This window comes from Centruroides vittatus, unplaced genomic scaffold (assembly GCF_030686945.1).
Source record: "Centruroides vittatus isolate TY-2023 unplaced genomic scaffold, ASM3068694v2 contig_1159, whole genome shotgun sequence".
NCBI lineage: Eukaryota > Metazoa > Arthropoda > Arachnida > Scorpiones > Buthidae > Centruroides > Centruroides vittatus.
In genome coordinates this window covers 1,546,080-1,564,714 of record NW_027120745.1, presented here as the reverse complement: position 1 = coordinate 1,564,714, position 18,635 = coordinate 1,546,080, and the positions used below count along the sequence as shown (strand labels likewise).

At 30.2% G+C, this 18,635-nt stretch overlaps 1 protein-coding gene across 2 annotated transcripts in view; it reads left to right on the top strand.

Annotated features, from left to right (window-relative positions):
* Positions 1–18,635, top strand: part of Rap1 (RAS oncogene family member Rap1) — a 51,204-nt gene that overhangs the window by 15,059 nt on the left and 17,510 nt on the right. For both annotated transcript variants that reach the window (XM_067276576.1, XM_067276568.1), the window contains exon 2: positions 12,081–12,160. In XM_067276576.1, coding sequence (XP_067132677.1) covers positions 12,104–12,160 — 57 coding nt within the window. In that variant the 5' untranslated portion in view covers positions 12,081–12,103. The remainder of the gene's footprint in view (positions 1–12,080; positions 12,161–18,635) is intronic.

Below are 18,635 nucleotides of genomic sequence, written 5' to 3'. Positions count from 1 at the left end.
TTTATCCTTTTATTTTAAAATTCAATACTTTTTTAAATACCAGACATTAAACAGTTTTATTTTCTAAATCAAGATCTATAAATAGATAAGTTTGTTTTCCATGTAGTAAACATACTGTCTGATTCTCTTTTATCTCATCTTGCTCAGCTGTCATTAGCTTTTGTTATTTTTTTCTAAACTGATAGTTCTGTTTATATTGAAAACTTAATATAGTAAAATGATTTAGAATTTCTGCTGTGTGTGTGTTGCATGTAAGTAAGAACAATTGAAAAATTTACTATTTTTCAAAAAATTAAAATATATTAATATATTATTCATATTTTTTTTTATGGAAAATAAATAAATTTCTTATAAGTATATCACCATTTCCAGATCCATTTCAATAATACATATATTATGATAAATGGAACAGCAACTTGTGAAGTTGAAGCTGTCCTAAAACATTCATGAAAAATTTAAACAGTTGGCTACCTGAAAGTAATCATTTTATACCCGAAATGAAATGATAAATGGATTTGTACAAAAAGGCTTTTTTATAATAAATAGAAATTCAGTTTTACAGTTTAATCATTGCTTGCATCAGTAATGTTAAATAACTCTCATATTCTAGGATTAAGTCATATTTTATTAAATGATGAATATGATAAATGACTTTGGAATGTTTTAGAACTTTCCCAATTTATATTTTGCAATTGTAATCTATAAGGCATCTCAAGCCAACGTTTAGGTTGTGTAAAAATTAGAAATATTAAATTAGTTTTGCATTGTAAAAATTGTTATAATAGTATCAGTGTTCTCCCATCATTAAAAAAAAATGTTCTATAAATTTAAATATTAGAAATTGTAATAATATAAATCATATTTATCTGTTGCTGTTAATCTGTTCTAAGTTGAAAGTTCTCAAATAATGAATATTTCAGTCTTAATTCCAAAAAGTTTATCTAAAATTGTTTGGAGAATTTTTAATAAGATTATAAAATTAATCGTGCCAATGAAGTATAAAATTAACTTAAACTGTCTTCAGGCATTGTTAATTGAAATGACACAAGCTATAATCACACAATCAAATTTTGTGTTGTTTCATTATGTAATGCAGAAGACCATTCCAGTTTTTAATTAAATTATCCTGCATTGCCTAATTATTTATTATAGTCAGTATGTATGTTGTTGCATGAATTAGATAAAACTATGATTAACTAAATGTACCAAAAACCACAAATCCAGCATTTTAAACTAAAATACTGTTTGATTAAAATTTAAATATTACATTCAATATTGCATGTTCTTATCAAATATATTATGTAAACCTGAAGATAGTTGTTTAAGATTGTTCACTTTTAAATTAAAATATAATTTAAAATGCTGGATTTGTGGTTTTTTGGTACATTTAGTAGAGACATCCAGTTATATAAGGTAGTAAAACTTAGGATTAACTGGCTAATTCTAACTTTATCCATGTTTCAAGCAAGTAAAGTCAACACGATCCAAAAAAGGAAAGGATATAACAGCTTTTTTTATACAATAAGCCGAAGCAACTAGTCCTGAAAATGGAATGTGCTCCAGCGTCGAAATCCCATACCCGGCCACCGCGGCAATGTGAAGTTATGCTGTGGCGAGTAGGAGGGTCACGGAGGCGTGCGTTGTAGGTGCCGGGCGCAAGCCCACCTGGAGCCGCCTCCGGTGCATATCTTGGTGGTAGTAGCAAATAATAAAATATATTTATCTCAGAAGGCATGCATGTAGCATAGTTTTTTTTTTTTTGGAAGAATAAATTTGTTAATTTCTGAAAAATGAATGTTTTTGTTCAGGCACCATTTTCAATCTAGTACCTCAATTAATGCTTATATTAATAGACAATATACTAATACCAGCAATGTAGAAAAAAAACTAATAAATGATTCATAGTTATAGGAAAAATATACTCAACATACTGAGAGACCTTTCTGATCAAGGACTTAACAATAGGTATAATAGTTAAGAGAAATCCCACTGTTATGCAGATCTTATGTTCAGATAAGATTTAAATAGATATGTAAATTTTTTGCCAGGTTTATTTAATTAAACTTATTAATAGACAAAAAGATTATTGATTTTACAATTATATTAATTTTTAAGAGCTTAGAAAAAATTATGCTGAGGTTTGTAAAGGTCACTTCCTTGTTTACATGGGCATTAGATATAGAAAGAAGCTTATTATGGAATAAACCTATATTAATTATAGAATGAAATGGTTATATCCTAGTAGGAATTCTGGAGCAATTTTATGTTTAGAGATAGATAGTGTTGTAACATTAATACACATGATACATACGAAATTGGCAATGTTTGGATATGGTTTATGAATTCCCTTAGTTTCTCTTCTTTCTATGAGGATTAATAGCTAAATTTGTCTGATTATATTTTTTCTTGAATTTATAGCAAATTTCTAAATTTTATTATTGTTTTTTATTTAGCTATATTATTTAATTAATTATTTTATTTCAGAACTTGAGAGTAAATGTAGATTTTAATATTAATTTTGCATGTCTCATGTAATCCATGTAAAACAGAGACTATGACAGAAAATTATTTTTTTATTGAAAACAATGCATTTTGGATTGGAACTCTGCCAATCTCTCTCTTCAGGCTAAGAAAAAACTTCTTAGCCTGAAGAGAGATCTTTTACTTGGATTAGATGAGATTTTATTACATAATTAATATTAAAATGTATATTTAGTCTCAAATTATTTCTGAAGAAAACAAATGAAACATTATATCTGAGCCATAAAGAGAAAATCTAAAAGTTATTGAATTATATTATTTAATTCATAGTTATTTATTTTTAAAATATTTCTTTTATTTAATAAAAAAGATGTCTTTCTGAAATAGTGTTGATTTATTTATTTACAAAGATAGTGCTAAGTTTTATAAACTTTTTAAGATAATTATAAAAACTAATTTTTCTTCCGAACATAGTATGAAGGGAATTTAATGAAGTTAGCATTGTATGTTTAATTTTAAAAATTTATGATATAAACAATTTTATTGCTAACATAAGTTTTGATGTGATATTTTTGTAGAATTTTAAATTAACATAATGTAATGAAACTTTCAAATGCAGTTGACAAATTTTTTTCCAAGTTTTCCTATTTCCTCAAGGGAAGTTGCTGTAAATTATCAATGAAATAGTTATCTTTAAATGCAATTGGTTATTTTTCCAAATAAAAACATTTGTAGTTTTTTAGTTGACAGACTATTCAATCATTATTTTCAAAATATTAAATTATTTCATTAATACAAAAAGATTCCTTTATCTAGAATTTATATTATATTCTTGTCTAATTTGACGTTATTGTTATAGTATCATAAAATGAAATAAAAAAAGTATATTTTGTATTTATTTTCTAAGGAGGAAGTCTAAAATTGGTTAGCTTTTTGTATGTTGATTTCATATTTATTTACAGAAATAAATGAAATTATAAGTATATAGATTAACAGTTCTCCAATATTGTTGTTTGATAAAAAAAATATTTTTGTCATACACTTAATTTGTTAAAATTAAGAAAAGATGAATGTTATATTTCTTAGCAAAAAAGTGATGAAAATGCAAAATTCTGAAAGGAAAATATAATTGTATGTAAACAAATTGTAGAACATAACAAAATCAGTATTAATGTTTCCAATTGTTTTAAATTTTGGGTATTAAAAAGAGATTTCATATTAAAAAAAATTATATTACAAAGTTGATATACGGAAGTAATTGTGAAGCTTTAAACAGTAACAACTTTTAACCAGAAAAGCATTAAGAGATACAACAAAACTTTTAAACTCCAACACTTTAAATGAAAAATTTAATCATGCTAATGTTTAAAAAAGTGTTCCAATTTCATTGTATAACTAAATGATGACAGTTAAGTACAGTTGAAAATGTTAGCATGTTTGAAATTTTTCATTTAAAGTGCTGGAGTTCTGGAGTTTGAGTTTAAAGGTTTTGTTGTCTCTTTTAAGCTTTAAACAATCATTTATTTTTAAGTATTTGTTTGAAGATGTTGTTTACATTAAGAAAAATTATACTTTAATAGTTTAATTTTAAATGAGAGACAAACTAAATAACTGTAGTATACAGTAGAGCATCGATTATCTGAAACATTTGGGACTAGGGTTGTTTGGATATCTGATCATTTGTGAAAAAATATATTAAACACTGAACTTTATTGTATATATTTTGTATCACATATCTTACAAATACATATCTCACATAAAGTTGTGAGAGATCGGATTTGACGAAATGTTTGAAAGAAAATTCATTTTTCGTCTTGAAAAGGAAATTTATTTAAATCTCAGAAAAAAAAAACTTTTTCCATTTTTATTACCAGAGGATGAGTGCATTTCTCTCCTCGGAGTCGTTTCCTTTCCCAGGGAACTCAGACTGTGTCACTGGGAACTAAAACTAAAAATTCACTGTTGGTGAAAAAAGATAACGTGACTTGGAAATATAAATAGGAGAACTCAAGGAACAGAAGGTCGTTGAGAGTCCGCAAGTGTATCACTTAGTGCCCGGCCAAAAAGGTTTATTGTTGTCACCCATTTCTCCAAGAATATCCTGTGTTTCTCTTGGAACACCTTCAAGCACATATGGATTATTATTTCCTCCAATAAACTTTAACCACCATCCAAGGCAAAAGAGACATTCCAAACCACCATCCAAGGAAAGAGACATTTCCAAGCCTCTCCAATGACTCCACAGCCATCTTGAAACCCACACACAGTGCCTCTGGTATTTATAACGACACACAATGTCATGTAAGCTCTCTCTCTCCAACTTAGATCTCGCAAAGAAGCTTTAAGGTTTAAATGTGAAATAATAACCTTCTCGTAGAACTAGCTTAATAAACAAAATTTAGTAGGAAATGTAGTTGGGCGAGCAATTTGCGAAAAACTCTTTCTTTACGTTGCTGAAACTACAGATAGAGTGGCAAAAATTGCTCGCCCAACTACATAAACAAAATTTGTTGTTGTTAGAATTGTGTTTGGTGCACTTCCTCAATCTGTGCCATCCCTTGTATTAGATCCAAATGCCTACAATGTGACTGCTTACACGAAAAAAAAAACAAACAAAATTAGTGACTACTTAGTAGGTTTCCATGTGTACCTTGAAGACACAGTGGTGTCAGTTCGGACGAATTAGTCATTGCAGTCTTTGCTGACGCAATGTCGACCCTTCGGTCCCGTGGTGCCAAAGCATAGGGGGTGCTTTGCACATTGTCACAAAGTAGTACATTAAAGTAGACCTACAGTTTATGTCAGCAGGGAGGGGCAGGATGCTGCAGCACCATGGCACTAGCAGAAATTTGGATTTGCCAACTGGAACACTTTTGGTTAACTGATGTTTTGGTTGATAGGTATTCGGATAATTGATGCTCTACTGTAATTACAAAATCGACCAAAAATGATAAAAGACGAAACATTTTAAATGTTGAATGAAATTAATTTAAGAATGATACTTTTATATGAAGATATGCTTTGTAAAAAAATTTAGCATCCATTCAAACAATGAAATCACTATATATACATATATATATAAAATTATCATAATTTCAGTGAATGTTTTATTCATATGTAATTAAAAAGAAAAATTTTAAAAATATTATTTTGCAGTGTTTATTGTGTGCATGACTGATTCAAGACCTTCAAACATAAAATACATTTGTTAGTGATATCTTTTAGATTTCTCAGTACAACTTGTATAGACAATGGATAATTAACTAAAAACTTCTGTCAGCATATATAATCACAGTTGAAAACAAATAGTGATTCAGTAAAACATGAGAGTAATAATGAGTGAAAAAAGTTGAAAGTTGTGTATTTGAAAGATTTTGATTTACTACTAGTTTTTATGCCAGCAAAATGATTTTATAGATATAACGCTAATTAATAATATCAAGATCTAAATTAAAATATGACTATCATCTCTATTTTGTAAAAAGAATGTCTAATTACATTGTAAATAAAGAAAGATATTGAAAATGACATAATTATTGTCATTACAACCAAAATTAAGATTTTTTTCCCTTTATTATTAAAAATACTATTTCAAAACCTTTTATTAAAAACAAATCCTTTTTCTTCTCAGAAAATTCTTTTCAAAAAATTTTAAGAAAGTCGAAGTTAATGAAAATATGATACGAAGATACTTTTCTATCTAATATTAATTGAAAAGCATACAACTTTAAGAATAGATAAAATTTGATGAATTTATGCAGAATTTTACAATTGTTTAATGGTGCAAAAAATAAATTGGAATATGCAATAGGATTTATTTCTTAACAATAATTGTCAACATATATTATTTTATTTTTGTAAGATAAACCAATATTTAGTTAAATGGGGGATTTGATCAATATCCTGATGTTCAAAATACCAATAGGATCAAAATCTGATAGCCTGGAAAGCCTGACTAATCAAAGTACCAACACAAGTGAAAGCCAATACCAAAAGGTTTTTCTAAGGTCTGTTTACCTAAAGCTTTCCAGTATATAAAGTATTTATTATATATTTAAATATATGTTTAACCTAAATTTGCAATTTTTAATAGTACTTATCAGCCACATATTGAGGCTGCTAACACAAAAGGAAAGCATAAAAAGACCTGCTTACCTAAAGATGATGGTGACAATAATCTAATTCTGATTACAGTAAAGGAAATTTTATAATGAATTGTAACTTGCATGTTTTGGGACTTTCTAATTTTGATATCATTAATTGACTAATAACATTCTTTGATTACAATTAACAGAATCTAATATATAAGCATTTTATTATTGTAGAATTCATTTGCAAAATATTGCTTTCAAATTGTTAAATGATTAATATCATTGTTAACTTCTTATGCATTAACACTACAGTCTGCTTGCTGTAAGATAAATATTACATTTATGATTAAGGACAGCAAATAATATACTGGATGTTTATAAAATAAGTATCTCTATTTGGAGCTGTCAGTAGCTTGAAGAAATAACCCAATTGAAACTAAAATTAGTACATTTACTATTTAAGAAGGGGAAAGAAGAATGGAACAAGATAAAAATTGTCAATAGAGGGTGTTACGTGGCCTATCATTCTAGTTACTATTGTAATCAAATAGTGAGGTGTCTCAAACCTAAGTGCTTTAAAAGTTAGCATATCACAACATATGTGGAGCATCACTTCTGATGTGTTACATTTTGCAGTTGAGCATGCCATGTACTGCTTGGAATACAAGTATGTACCATAGTCCAGCACAATCAATATACCAGTATTGTGGAACCTGTACTGGATTGTCAACACCATGTGACAGTGTAACCACATTAACTTTTACATTTTCCAATAAATATTGGTATGCCATCAGTTTTGCACCTTAATTCTTTCTTCTTGTATTACACATTACATTTCAAACTTTATAGTGCCCAAACTGTTGGCATTGATAACAGCACAGCAGATTCACTGTACAACCAAGTTCCATTTCAACAACTACGTTGTTAAGCGAATTGGTCGATAAGCGAGGAGCTTGCGCCGGGAATATAGGATCGTTGTAAAATTATACAAATTATGCAACAAACTTCAAATTTACTCATAAAAAAACTATTATAGTACGCTATTAACCTATTATAGTACGCTTAGTGTGCATGTCACCATTCGCCACTGATCGACACTCAAGCTGAGAAAGGGGATTCTCCAAATTGCAGGTCGAAACTCGATTGGTCATAAGTGCGAGTGATCGTTAAGCAGATAGGTCGTAAAGCGAGGGGTACCTGTATATAAGGAGGAACTACGTATCGCAGGTATCCAGCAATCACAAAAGAAGGTAACTTGGATGTTAAATGTCAGGATGACATTTTTTGTGGCAATCTGTGATGAATGTGAATACAATGGACTGCCACTACACCTTGAACAGATAGTCCATCAAGAATTAAAGCTTCAGGCTTGGAGAGGAGATTGTTTATTGATATCACTCCATAAGAAAAGTTGAGGGTAAACGATAATTGGGATATTGCATAACATCATCAGGAATTCTTCATATCAGACAGTTTTGACAAAATTACCAAGTCTTAACTTTTGAATTTTGTGAGAGTTGCCAATGGCAGACTCAACTTTTGGATTAGGAAACTGGATAGAGCCCCCAACATACATTCAGTATTTGAATGTAAAATTAGAAAGTGTGGCTTCACAGGTTGAGAAAGATCAGTACATGGTTGTTTTTGTTAATGACTCCATAATTTAAAAAAATTTCACTCCTGTGACCTCACCTATTACTGAGCTCAACAAGGGAATGCCATGAAATGTGCGCAAGAAACATCTACTGACACCCTAGGGTTTCCTCGGAGATATAGCCTCAGAATTAGTCTTAGATTAGTCTTCTAAGACAGAACTAGCAGAAGGCTGATCTATCTGGACTAAACTCTGAACTGAGGTCCCAAAGGACTTAATGACTAGCCAATTGACTCAAACTGAGCCTGGTTTGAGCCATCTATTTATCTGAAGCAGCATGTTATATTGCTCCTCAACTGCCAGAATCCCCCTTTCTGGCATACAGGTATCCACATATGGCAAAAATATGGGTGGTGAAGTCCACAGTGATTGGCAACAGAAAAGGACAAAACAGAAAATCCAACGAACAGAACAAACATGGAAGACAGAACAAGACAGCACTACAATTTGGCTTGGGTTGTGAGGGTGCCACTCCCAAAACAACTGACTAAGCAGTTGTCCCATGTGGGGATATACATTTATTTACACCTGTAATTTGCTTGCCCTTGATACGAATGTATTTTGTGACAATTGTGACTTACGTAAGCATTTTATTGTTGATAAGGCTCACTTGCACATGTGTACATCTGAAAAGTAACTGAAAGAACTCAATTTATAAGATATCTCATAACATAAGACATTCTTATTTTTAAATAATGGTAGGATTAATACTAAATGAACACAAAAATGCTATAGGTCTGTGTACAAAAGTTTAGTTTCATCTAAAGCAGAGGTGTGGAACCTGCGGCCTTAAGGCTGCATGTGATGTGACCTTTTGGAGTGTAATGTGTGGCCTTCTCTGGTCTTCTTAAACAAGTTTTCATATTATGTTAATCAATGTTATATATATATATATGTGAACTAATTTTGGCAATATAACAATTCTGCTAAGAGATGATTCTCAGTAAAAGCTGTTATCTGGCCACAATAACTATGCCATAAGGCAGTATAAGATACTTGAAAAGGTTAATTCTGTATAAAAGCTAAATTAGTACAGTAGAGCGTCGATAAGTGGAACCAATTGGGGACTGGGGTCCTTCCAGTTAATGATTTGTTCCAGTTTCCGACTTTGTACGAAAAAATACATTAACCTATCCGATGTTCAAATTTTTCTCCGTTGCGTATCGCTTCCTGTTGAATTTTTCTCCGTTGCGTGTCGCTTCGTGTTGAATTTTCGTCGATTTTAAGCCTAACGAAAATTTTTATAATAATCATCGAGGCTATCGTATCGTTAAAAATTATTTCTGCATTTTGTACAAACAAAATAAATATATTAAAGAATATAAAAAACATGAAAATTATACTTTAGAAGTAAATTTAGTATCAAAAACATTCGATTCAGCACGACACAGTCCGACTGAAAATCGTTCCACTTTCCGGCCATTCCACTTACCGACGTTCCACTTATCGACGCTCTACTGTATTACATTATTTGCATTTTGCAGTAAATATGGTTTTTGTTTAAAATGTGGCCTTCTTGGAAGAATGTTAGCTCTCATGCTGCCTTCAAATGAGAAAAGGTTCCCCATCCCTGACCTAATGGAAGTAAATTTGTTCCTTTTAGTTGTATTTGATAACATAAGAGTATTATTATAAGAAACAAATGATCAAGACATAAACAAAGCATATACACAACTACCTAAAATGTGCAAATCAAAACCTCAGTTTTGGTTTTGATTTCCACAGTTTCACTGTTCCATTCAAGGGCAATCTTTTTTTCCACTCATTGGGCTTTTTTTAAAAAAATTTACCTATTCAGTTTTATAGGTAGGATAATAAGTTTAAGAAAAAGCCCAATGAGTGGAAAAAGGGATTGCCCTTGAATGGAACAGGCAAATGATGAAAGAATGATACAAGAGAAATTTCATGTTAAAAACATTGTTCTTGTGCATTTTCCCTTTTTAATATGAAAATAGTATATAGCCTATGTTCATCTGGAAGGAATAAGCTTTCCAATAGTAAAAGAATTTTAAAAATTGATTTGGTAGATTCTGAGATTACTTCTAACAAACAGACATTTTCTCTTTATATATTAGTAATAGATTAAATTTAAATATCCTGTACTCTTCATGTATTAACATAGACTCATCCTTGTTACTGTGTACCATAGCAGCTTGGTGAAGATTTCTAAAACAGTATTTTCAGTATAACCTTTGTATAAAGTAAAATAATTTTTCTTATTTGAATATATATATTGTTAATTAGTGAAAAAAGAAAAATATCAGAATATAATGCAAAATTAAATTACATGTAAATAATTTAATAGTGTATTTATTAGTGATGGGATGATGATAAAAATTTCTCCAAATTTTGAATCCAACTCTGATACAATTCCAGATTCCAATTCTTTTGAATAGTTTCTAAAGTTTATTTTGTGTAGAAAAATTAACAATTTACATTATGAGCATGGAACATTCATTAGTAAACAAACATCAAGCTTAAGAATGGGAAAACAATTGGGAAATCCAGAATCAATCTTTAGAAAGAAACATGAAAACTCTCCATTTATATGTGGATATGTATGCTTTTATTGTGTACTACAAAATGAATTTGTAATCTTATTTCATGTAAAGGTAATATTGCAACATTACTCCCAGAGAAATTACAGCTAATTCCCTTTTACTCAAACTATCCCATGTCATCTAAGCTCTGCTGTCTATAGAAACTGCTTCATTGGCTGATGCAATGAAGCAGCTTTCAAAGTATGGGAAGGTAAGTGAGAAGATGCACTTCATTTTTCATGTTTCTCACAATAATCATATTTAACACTAAATGAGGTTTGGCAAATGATGCTACGAACTGAACAAATATCATCATTATTATGAGTTAACTAAGTTTTGAATTCCATTCACTTGAGCCATGTTTTCCTAAATGTACAATTGCATGAACTTTTTTCGAGGAAAGAAGAATCAAACAAATGCCTAGACTGATTCGTCTTGAAAAATCAAGTTTTAAAACTTAAAACTGCAGTAAATTTAACACAAATAATTGCAATTGTTGCAGTTTATATAGAACACTTCTATATAAACTGAAACTAATTTTGCTTGAACACCTTGAATATTTTTTCAGCAACACTTTAATTTCTTTAAACAAATGTTTTTGACCCCTTTCCATAGGCATCAGGTTTAACAAGAAGATTCAAACTAAGACAAAAATGTTTGTTTAAAGAAATTAAAGTGTTGCTGAAAAAAGTATTTAAGGTGTTGTTCAAGCATTTTATCATTATAAATAAACATATTATATAAAATCATTTTAAATATTTAGTATTTTTTCAATTAAAATGTAATTTTGTTTATATTTTAAACTGTTTAGCTGACACTTAAATATTTTTGTCGATCACGGGCCTTGATTTGAAACTGCCAGTCAAGCCGACCCAATACAGTCTAGGTGGCAACCCAAATGTCACGTTATCTCCCCTAAAATGGAGTTAGTTCTGACTGAGTGCGATCTTTTATTACTCTGACTACGTGAAAGAAAAGTTTACCACAATAGATGTCATCTCGTGTGGGTTGTTGCATACTCTCTGCTTTGTGAAAGCTTCCAATAAACTAAAACTTAATTATCAATATCATAATTTTAAAAATTTTTGATCCTTGACTGAAACAAATAATTTTCTTGTTAAATGTGGAAAAATCATTTTGAGAATTGGAAATCATGAAGAGATTTGCTCAATTCCAATATCCAAAAAATGTCCCAATTTTTCTGATTCTGAATTTTGATTAATCATCCCATCACTAATATTTATTGATAAAATAAACTTATATGAAATATTTTCATTTTAAATTTGAAAGTTTTTATTATTTTTTTTAATATAGCAAATTAGAGATCATCTCTCAATATGCGAGAATATAAAATTGTAGTTCTTGGCAGTGGTGGTGTAGGAAAAAGTGCACTGGTATGTATAATTCAAATTTTAATACATTTTTGAAAAATATCAAAATCATAATATATAAAAAGCATAGGTAGTGTCAAAACAGTAGACATATTAAATTATTTGAAAACAAATTTTATTTTCAAAGTTTTGTTTTGAAATTATTATAAAACAAATAGATTTAATTATCTTTAATCTAAAAATGTTCAGATTAAAACAACTATCTCACACCATTTCAATCAGTGAATACTAATATAAACCAAACTAATAGTTTTGATTATTTTAACTCTTTGAGGCGCAGAAGTTTTCCCCTGGTTGCACAGAATTTTTTTTAATATAAAAAAAATGGAAAAAAAAACATTTGCCAACTGAATGACACACTTTTAAATAAAATACTAAACTGTATGACTAAGAGTAACTTCAACTTTTTGAGATGGGTTAGAATATATCCCACCATGCATAAAAAAAGCTATGCAAAAGGTGGGACAGTTTTTCACCACCTAACCCCAAAGAGTTAAACAGCCATCTTTGGATTAATGTACAATACATATATAATCAATGGAAAAGAAACATCATTCTTGAACACAAATTCAAACAAAGTTAAAATGAATGAATGAATGAATGCAGTTGTTAAAAATACATAAATCTATGCAAGAATACAGTTAACTTTTTTTTTTATTTCGGAAATTTCTTATGCTCTCATCTCTAAAATTTATTGATGCACCTTTGCTTAGGAATATGTCAACTAACATATTCCTAAGCATTCCAAATATTTTAGAAGTGTGATCTTTCCTAATTGATCTAACCACCATTGTATTATTCCAGTTTACCTCAACCCCTTCTTGCAATGCAAAGAAATCTAGGGCAATAGAAGAGGAACCTTCTGAAGAAAATGTTAGCTTCGTTTGCATTAAAATATTTGCTGATTGAAAAGGTTGTGAAATTGTTATTTTGATAACTCATTCAGTTGGTGATGGTTCTCTTTTTACATTTAGATTAATTACAGAATCTAATTAATCTTTATGGCAATAAAAAATTAAAAAATGAATACTTTGTCTTGAAGATGAGATTTGATATGAAACTGTTAGAAGGATATGATGTAAAGTCAATACATTATAACAAATTGTTTCAATTACAATATCTGTTTATATAGTTTATTACTGTTTTTATAATAATCATTAAAAACAATAAATAAAAATTTAGGAGAGTTCAATGCAATGCTTATGATTCTTTATATAAGAGGAAGGATCACAAATGATAGAAATTATACTTATGCAATAGTTCAATGATCATTTCAAATTTTGCAATTAGAGAAATTTGAGTACCAACTGCTTGCATTCAAATAAAGATTATTACATCTTATTTTCCAGCAATTATTTTTATTTTTACAAACATTTTCAGGCATATTAAACACCCTTATGCCTGAAGATGAACATTTAATGCGCCTAAAAAAACCTGCAAAAATAAAAATAATTGCTAGAGAAAAAAGGGGTTATAATCTTCAGAGAAATTTACTTTAAAATGTCTGGAAATAGAATTAGAATGTAAAATTATTTACCAATGACTTTTTAATAATATGCAAACTGTTCTATATATAATGTAAATGTTCATGTGAAAAGTTTTTGCTATTATAATCATAAAACATCAGTACAAAAATAAATAAATAAAATGGTAAGTAGTACATGGTACAACTTTAATATTTGACTAAAATTTTGATGTTAAGTAATTATTTTAAAAAATTTAGATTTAAGATTATTAAAAATACCAAACCTCTAATTATCCATGCTAATTAGTGTATGGTGTGCATAGAAAGTGAAAAAACGCAAATAATCCAAAATAGTTCTTTAAACTATAAAAATCAGAGGTTTTATATACAGGATGCGGTGCCAAAATCTGGACAAAATTACACATTTTTTCCAAACATATTTTTTATTGCAAAAAATGAAAAGGTTTACAAATTCTTTTTAACCACATTGTTTGTAAGGCCATAAAGAATACATTTATTCAATATGTCTCCCTCCTGCTTGAATGACCGCCTCCATTCTTGGTCTGAAGTGTGCACAGGCGTGCTTTAATGTGTCATGGTCCATATCGGTGAATGCTGCTTCAATAGTGGCTCTCAATGATGTGACGTTTGGATGTCTGGACTTGCTCGTGACCCTTTGAACTACGCTTCATACATAGATGTCCAAAGAATTCAAATCTGGGCTGTTGGGAGGCCAGAATTGAGCCTGTTGAATGATTTCGGGCACACTCCTTTGAGTGAGTTTTCCTCACTGGTGTTTTAAAACCTTCGTTGGACTTCTCCGACTCATTGTACTTTGCGACGACATCATACAGTCGATCTCGGGTACTTGAAGAACTTGAATGATTTTTGTCGCTAAGCGCCCACTGAGAATACTTTAAATAATCGCGGCTCTTTGGTTATACTCCGCACTTGGTTTCAACATTGTGACTGTTTCGAGGTTATGATGGTTTAGTACATGTGTCAAGCTATTTGAACGCCAAACACGACATCTATTGGTGGTATAGAATGGTGGGAATTTGAAATTGAATTTTTTCCAGACTTTGGCGGTGCACCCTATATATACATACACAGCTCAACTCTGTTATAACATAATGTAAGTATGAACCCCAAGTTTTATAAGCTGAAATGTGTATTTAGTAAATAAATATAAATGTAGATTTCTTCTATTTTCAAAAATATTTTGTAGAAATTAAAATTTTATGTTTTTATGTGTAATTCTTACATTTTTTCCAAATTACTGTATTTTGATTTTAGGACTAATAGGATATTTTTTCAACTATTTATAGTGTATAAATGATTTTTTCCACCCTCCACATGTAGTCTCTCAACAAATTTCTAAAGTTTCATTTGTAAATTCAAGACAATTCCCGTGAATGTTTTAGAATGTTGCTTGGAATGTCAGTTGAGCTTGAAAGCTTGAAAGTCTATTGCTTATACACTGATGATGAATGCACAATTATAAACATACATCAATCGAAACCCAATATCATAAGCAAATACAACAAATGTCATAAACATTTATGGCAGTTGTTGGTGTATTTGCTTATGAATGTACAATTTCCCATTCATTAAGCTGTCCATGGACAAGATAGATAAAATATCTTGATGATATGTGGATAATATGGAGTTTGATGTATTTAACAGTCTGTTCTGCTTATGATACTTTATAAAGTTGGAGATTCACTTATTTATATAAATAACAATAATAAAATATGAAAATTCAGATTCTATTAAGGTTTTCTTATCAAAAACAATTTTTCAAAATTTGGTATCAATTGTACTGTATATTTCCGCGGATAAGACAAGGTATAAATTTTCGGCAAAGTTTTATAGTTTTAGCATATATCTGTCCTATGAGACGACCCACAAACTATCAATGGCCTATGAATTTAGTTTAGATCGGCGATCATCATCTGAATAATAATACTGTATAGCGTATATGGAGTTATGTCCTATTCATTATTTTTTGAATGAACAAATTTTATTTTCTGCCTTGCTATTGTTGCAAACGTTCGCACTGATTCAGGCATCGGTAATGACCTTGACTATTCACAAAAACGTCGTATGGGTTATTCTATTTTGTGGACATGCCCTGCTCTCTACTAGTAAATAATTACAGTTTGTCAATTTTTTTTTTATAATTGAAATTTATATAAATTAAAACCATCTAATTTTTTTTGTATCTGTCCTATAAGATGACCCCGGATTTTGGGGGCATTTTTTTATGATTCAACTATCTTCTTATCCACGGAAATATACGGTAATTGTTGTTTCTTGAAAATAATTTTACTTTTATATTTACATCTGTTACTTAATAATAATAATAATAATAATAACAACAGCAACAACAAAAATACATTTCTCAGCTATTTATGGCTGAATTTGGGTCTTAAATATAGTCTCTCCCAGAGACTATATTTAAGACCCAATTTATGTTCAGAGGTATTTATATCAAATCAAAATTTTACGGGTGACAAAGCTTGGAGACAAATAATTAAATAAATAAATTTTTTGATTTTTTTTTTCCATAATTAGAGTATAAAATATAGTTATGGTGGGGAGAGTATTAAGGTCACTTTTCATTCACTCACACAATCAATTACTTTTGTGATTATAATTTGTATAATTTTTTTTAGTCAATCCCAGATGAGGGCAAGTTTTGCTCCCCTCTGCAGATGTCTTTGTTAAAGGATTTACATTTCAACCGATTCAAGTCTGCTGAATTTATGTGAAAGCTACTGAAAATTTATGTTTTCATCTAATGATTTTAGTTGTCTTGCAATATTGATATGGGCAGAGAAAGATGAATAAAGTAAATGTCAATATATTACATGTTTTATTTTTAAAAATTAATTTATAAATATGTTTGTAGGTAGTCATTAAGAAATATTTTAATTAAAAGTTCGGAGACTATTCGATTTGTGAATAAGAGACTAATCTGATTATTTTTCATTTTCTACATAAGTATAGTTTGTTGTTATGTCTCAGGCTCAGAAGAAGACCTTTTCTCTAACTGTTCTGGAAAGACCATAAACTAGGTTAAGGTGTGAGTGACCTTCTGGTGAAGATGATATTTTGAAATTACTGCAGGAGTCAAATATTGACATGGTGGAAGGGGTTTGGCTTTTATTGCGATTGCATGTTTTGTTAAATGGTAAGGGTCGAGTTATAAACTCCATAACGTAACCGTATCCGTATTCGTAAATGTTTGCTACACTGGATATCTATGGCAATAGTTATAAACTACGTAAGGCGTTTTCCGTATTCGTAAAGGAACAAACTGTTCTATGATTTACAAAGCAGTCCATTGTGAGCATGTGCAAAATCATCGGTAGTTACTGCCAGATCTAACACTATAATTATTTATTCATTTTATTATTTTTCTATTTTTTTTATGACTAAAGTAATTCTTATCTTAAAATTTTATATTATTCAGAAGCAGCATTGGTGGAGAAAAGTTACGTTTTAACCAACTTGTGAAAGTTTTGTCGGTTGCTTCCAGCACAACTTCCGATTGTATATCGACTGACGGCGACCTAGCGCATGCGCAGTTAGTCAATTCTCCGTATCCCTACCGTAAAAGTTTGATTGATCCAAACTTTTCTTATGGAATACGGTACGGACATACGGATATGATACGGAGTTTATAACCACACTATACGGATACACTTACAGCTATGGATACGGTACGGATACGGTTACATTACGGAGTTTATAACTCAACCCTAAGGTTGACAAATTCATCAGAAGATTGGATCACCTTACAGTGTGGATTAAGAATGTAAATGAGATCTTGGTTGATTTTGATGCAAGGTTAGGGAAGATTGAGTTGAAGGTTGGAAGTTCTCTTGATATGGATAAAGTTTACATGGAATTGAGTTCATTTGAAAGGGAACTGGATGTTATGGATAATCAGAGAAGGATGAATAATGTTGTTGTTCAGGGAAAGTGGAAATGTCTTTGGAAATATTTGACATAGTGAAATTTTTTGTGGTTAATACTTTGAATTTACCCTCGTTGCATTACAAAATGCAACAAGGGTAAATTCAAAGTATTCAAAATGCAACAACCCTCTGTATACTTACAAAAGTATACAGAGGGTTGGGTAAAGAGTTGGAGATAAACCCAGACCAGTAATTTGTAAGTTTGGTTCTTTTAGCAATAAATTAAGGTTTAAAAAGGTTTTATTTGAGAATCATAATGTGTGTGTATGATGGTTTCTCAAAGTGACATTAGATACAACTTAAGGTTATTTGGGAAGAGAAAAAGGGAAGAAGGCACAAGAAATGTGCATTTCATGTTATGATAAATTGGTAGTTGATGGGGTTTGGTATAAATATGATGAAGTATCAGCCAAGGTTGTTCTGGTTTCATAGCAACTATCGTGGACTTCTGCATCCTCTGTTATGATGTGGATTGTGCCAAACTGCAGTCATTGAAGTATGATGTGTTTTTCTTATCAGAAACATGGTTCATCAAGAGCAGTAATTGGGAGGAATTAAGTGAATGGGCTGCAATTTGAAAAAATTGTAGACCTATAAATTCCCACTGTTGGCTGTCTGTCTTTCCTTAATCTTGAACAGTTACATAGATAAAATCCGAGACCAGATATGGAAACCTTAGGAGCAGGAGATCCCAATTAACTATATACAAACTTTCAATGCAAGCTGGAAGTCATGTTATTTCAATTTGAAACTTTTCCCTTGAAAGCAGTTAGATGACCAGCACAACTATATTTTTAAAGGAAAAGTATGATGCACAGGGGCAAGACACTGCTAATAATTTGAGGTGGAGAGCATATATTTTAAGTAAAATAAATTAAAAATACGATTAAAACTTGCAACCTGGCATTGTGATGTCGTCACAGTAAATAATTGCTCATTGTCATTATATTGTTGATGATGCTTTGAGAGGGTAGGTCAATGGCCCTCAGGAGATCTCTCCTGAGGGCCATTGGCTTATCCCTACTGT